General features: G+C 42.1%; 1 protein-coding gene across 1 annotated transcript in view; it reads left to right on the forward strand.

Annotated features, from left to right (window-relative positions):
* Window positions 1-3,124, forward strand: part of LOC107101520 (glucose-6-phosphate translocase-like) — a 21,791-nt gene that overhangs the window by 15,241 nt on the left and 3,426 nt on the right. Inside the window, exons 4-8 of the mRNA XM_015400466.1 lie at window positions 275-521; window positions 659-811; window positions 890-975; window positions 1,052-1,165; window positions 1,245-1,310. Coding sequence (XP_015255952.1) covers window positions 275-521; window positions 659-811; window positions 890-975; window positions 1,052-1,165; window positions 1,245-1,310 — 666 coding nt within the window. The remainder of the gene's footprint in view (window positions 1-274; window positions 522-658; window positions 812-889; window positions 976-1,051; window positions 1,166-1,244; window positions 1,311-3,124) is intronic.

A 3,124-nucleotide genomic window follows, 5' to 3' on the forward strand; every position in this document is an offset into this window, starting at 1 on the left:
CTGAGGTACAAACATGTTTGCATGTTTGTACCTCAGTTTGTATGTTTGTACCCCCCCCCGCTCTGAGGTACAAACATGTTTGCATGTTTGTACCTCAGTTTGTATGTTTGTACCCCCCCCCGCTCTGAGGTACAAACATGTTTGCATCTGTTTTAAGAAGCACAAACTTTTCTGAAGATCATGCCCATTTAAACAGGTGTTATTCTGCAGATTCCTAAATGTTTGGGATCAGAACCGAAGATCTATCAAGGCCTTTTTGTGTGTGTGTCCACAGTGGTATGAGCCCTCCCAGTTTGGAACATGGTGGTCTGTGCTCTCCTGCAGCATGAACCTGGCCGGCAGTCTGGGTCCTCTCATGGTCACCGTGCTCCTGCATTACTACGAATGGAGAACGATTCTGGCCATGTCGGGCGTTTTCTGTGCTTCGTTCTCGTTCGTTTGTCTGATATTTGTAAAGAATGAGCCAAAGGATGTGGGACTTCCCAGCATTGAAGCAGCAGCTAAGAAGGGTTCAAAAGGAGGTGAGCAAAACATAGTGTTACTTTCAAAGACATGCTTTTTCCCATGTTTCAACTGGAAATTATCCGTCAGCTCTAACTAAGTCCTTTTTTAGTGAATATAAAAAGTGACGGGATGAGCTCTTCTCTGTGCTCTGCAGCCAACAGTGAAAGCACCCTGAGCGAATTCCTCCTCTCTCCCTTCCTGTGGGTGCTGTCTCTGGGTTACTTGGTCGTGTTCGGGGTGAAGACCGCAGCCACTGACTGGGGGCAGCTGTTCCTCATGCAGGAGAAAGGCCAAACCGCTCTCATGGGTGCGCTTTGCCATCGGTTGTTAGCTTGATTGTCTTTTTTAACCGTAGTGTTGCTGACCACAGCTCTGTCACTAACAGGCAGCACCTACATGAGCGCGCTGGAGGTGGGGGGGTTCATCGGCAGCCTTTCAGCAGGTTTCATCTCGGACAGGGCCGTAGCTCGTGTGAGTAAAACAAGCAATACGGATTGTAGTTTGGCCTTAAATGTTGTTGAAATATCTTCTCTCTGTGTTTCCTTAGAAAGGCTTGAGCACCCATGGCAACCCTCGCCATGGCCTGCTCATCATGATGATGGCTGGCATGTATGTGTCCATGTATCTGTTCAGAGTGACCATCACAGCTGAGATGCCAAAGGTAATTCTAAGGCTTCCCATCAAGGGAAATGGGTTAAATTGACCTAATAATTCATATTAAAAAATCTTTCTTTGTTTAGGAAGCTCCTCTTTGGGTCCAGGTCATCCATCCAGTGTCTGTCCTGCTTGGAGTATCAGAGAAAGAGGTTCGTCCTTAAATATGTTCAGTTACTGATTGTATCTGCAATAAGTCCAGGGATTTTTTTTCACTTCCCAATTTTAAATTTCTCTTTTCAAATTTCTATTTTTCAGAATAAATTTTGTGAACTGCATTCTTTTTTTCAAATTGTGTTTTAGAGACCAGTTTGTCTTAAATTCAGTGCCAATTAAAACATTCACTCTTGGCCAGTAAAAATGTTGATAGCTTCCATACAGACCAATAGAAATATATCTTGAAAGTAAAGCCTGCCCAGAAGGGAGGTGATTCTTATCTGTTAATGACTATTTAAAAATGAATTTAAAAATCGATTCATAAAACCCAATCTGAAAAACGAAAATAAAATAACAAAAATTTATATAAAATCTGTAAAATAAATGAATAGGAATAAACTTGAAAAAAAAACACAGTGAAAACGGCAAATGTTCTTTCTGGTTTGATTTTGTCAATGTGTTTGTTTTTTTGTATTTCTTTTTAAAACTTTCCTTGCAAAAATAATGGTACAGAATTCACCCCGTAGCCTTAAAGAATCTGCCCCCCAAAAGATCAGTAGTGTAAATCTGGGATCAGTTAATACTTAATCCTTATTTTAATGGTTGGCCTTAATAAAAACAATATGGTTGAACTTTAATCTCATCTACAGTGACCAGATTTTTAGATCGCAAAACTAACATCAACAGTCTCCTACCTGAGCTGCTCCTAATGGGTTGATAACCCTCTCCTCATCAAGCCTGTCATTTCAGGCTGACCCCCGTGTCTCATTAGGTTTGCTGTTTTTCACGCGATTCGAGCAGCAGAAGCAGCTAGTTTACAAACAAAGTCAATGGATGATGCGCATCAAGGTGCATCAAAAGGTCCTGCAGCGCATTTCGAGTAGCAGAAGGGGAGCATCTTGTTGCATCTGAGTAGCTGATGTAGCGCCTCTTTAGCCTCTGAACATCTGAGGCAAATGAAGCGCTTTAGAAGCAGCAGATGTTGGAGTTGGCTAAATTCAATCTTTGCTGTTTGACGCGCCACATTAAGCTGGCAGGGAGACAGACACAGCACTGCTGATGCAGAGCGCTATGATCACTCCTCGGAGAACAGTTTATTAACGCCTAAATTAACTTAAAATGTCGAAACCTGCCAGCAAAATATGTTCATTTTCATTATTCCTGTGCCTGCAGTTTGGATTATGTACTTGAAAAACACTAACATCTACTTCCAGCCGCGATGAACAGTCACGGAGAACCCCCAAGAGGCAACTGGGCCTGAGGCAGCCTCTGCTGGGGATTCCCAGTGACAGCGCACCGCCAGTATGTGGAGTTCTGAGTGCATCCGACAGCGAAATAATATTTTGAAGTCGTAGGGAAATCATATTTAAATGTTGAATTATTATGGCTTAAACATGTATATAAATGTACTCTTTATCAGACGATATTGTCCCAAAATTTAGAAAATTTCTATTTAAGAACAAAATCCTGTCTCAAAATTTGTGTTTTTTTGTGATCTTCTGTAGGCCAGTTAATTATATGTCAGCCTGAACACCTAAATTCGGTCAATCATATATCAATGGTCATCTGTCAATAAAATTTTTTGGTCCCAGTATCTTGATTCATATGTCGCAGCTAATATACGCAACGGTTGAAATAAGAATAATTTACTTTCCCATTGAGTTCCGTCCCAGTGTTCACGGGAATGGACGTCTGTGTCTTCAGCAGGCGTAGAGCTAACAGAACTGGCAGCGTTGCGAGGCAAGGGCTGTAAGCCTTCTACACCAAACCAAGCTTCTGCTGCCCTGGCGTCCTCTTCCACAACATCTTC

This window comes from Cyprinodon variegatus, unplaced genomic scaffold (genome assembly GCF_000732505.1).
Source record: "Cyprinodon variegatus isolate N-32 unplaced genomic scaffold, C_variegatus-1.0 Scaffold1108, whole genome shotgun sequence".
In the NCBI taxonomy this organism is placed as follows: Eukaryota; Metazoa; Chordata; class Actinopteri; order Cyprinodontiformes; family Cyprinodontidae; genus Cyprinodon; species Cyprinodon variegatus.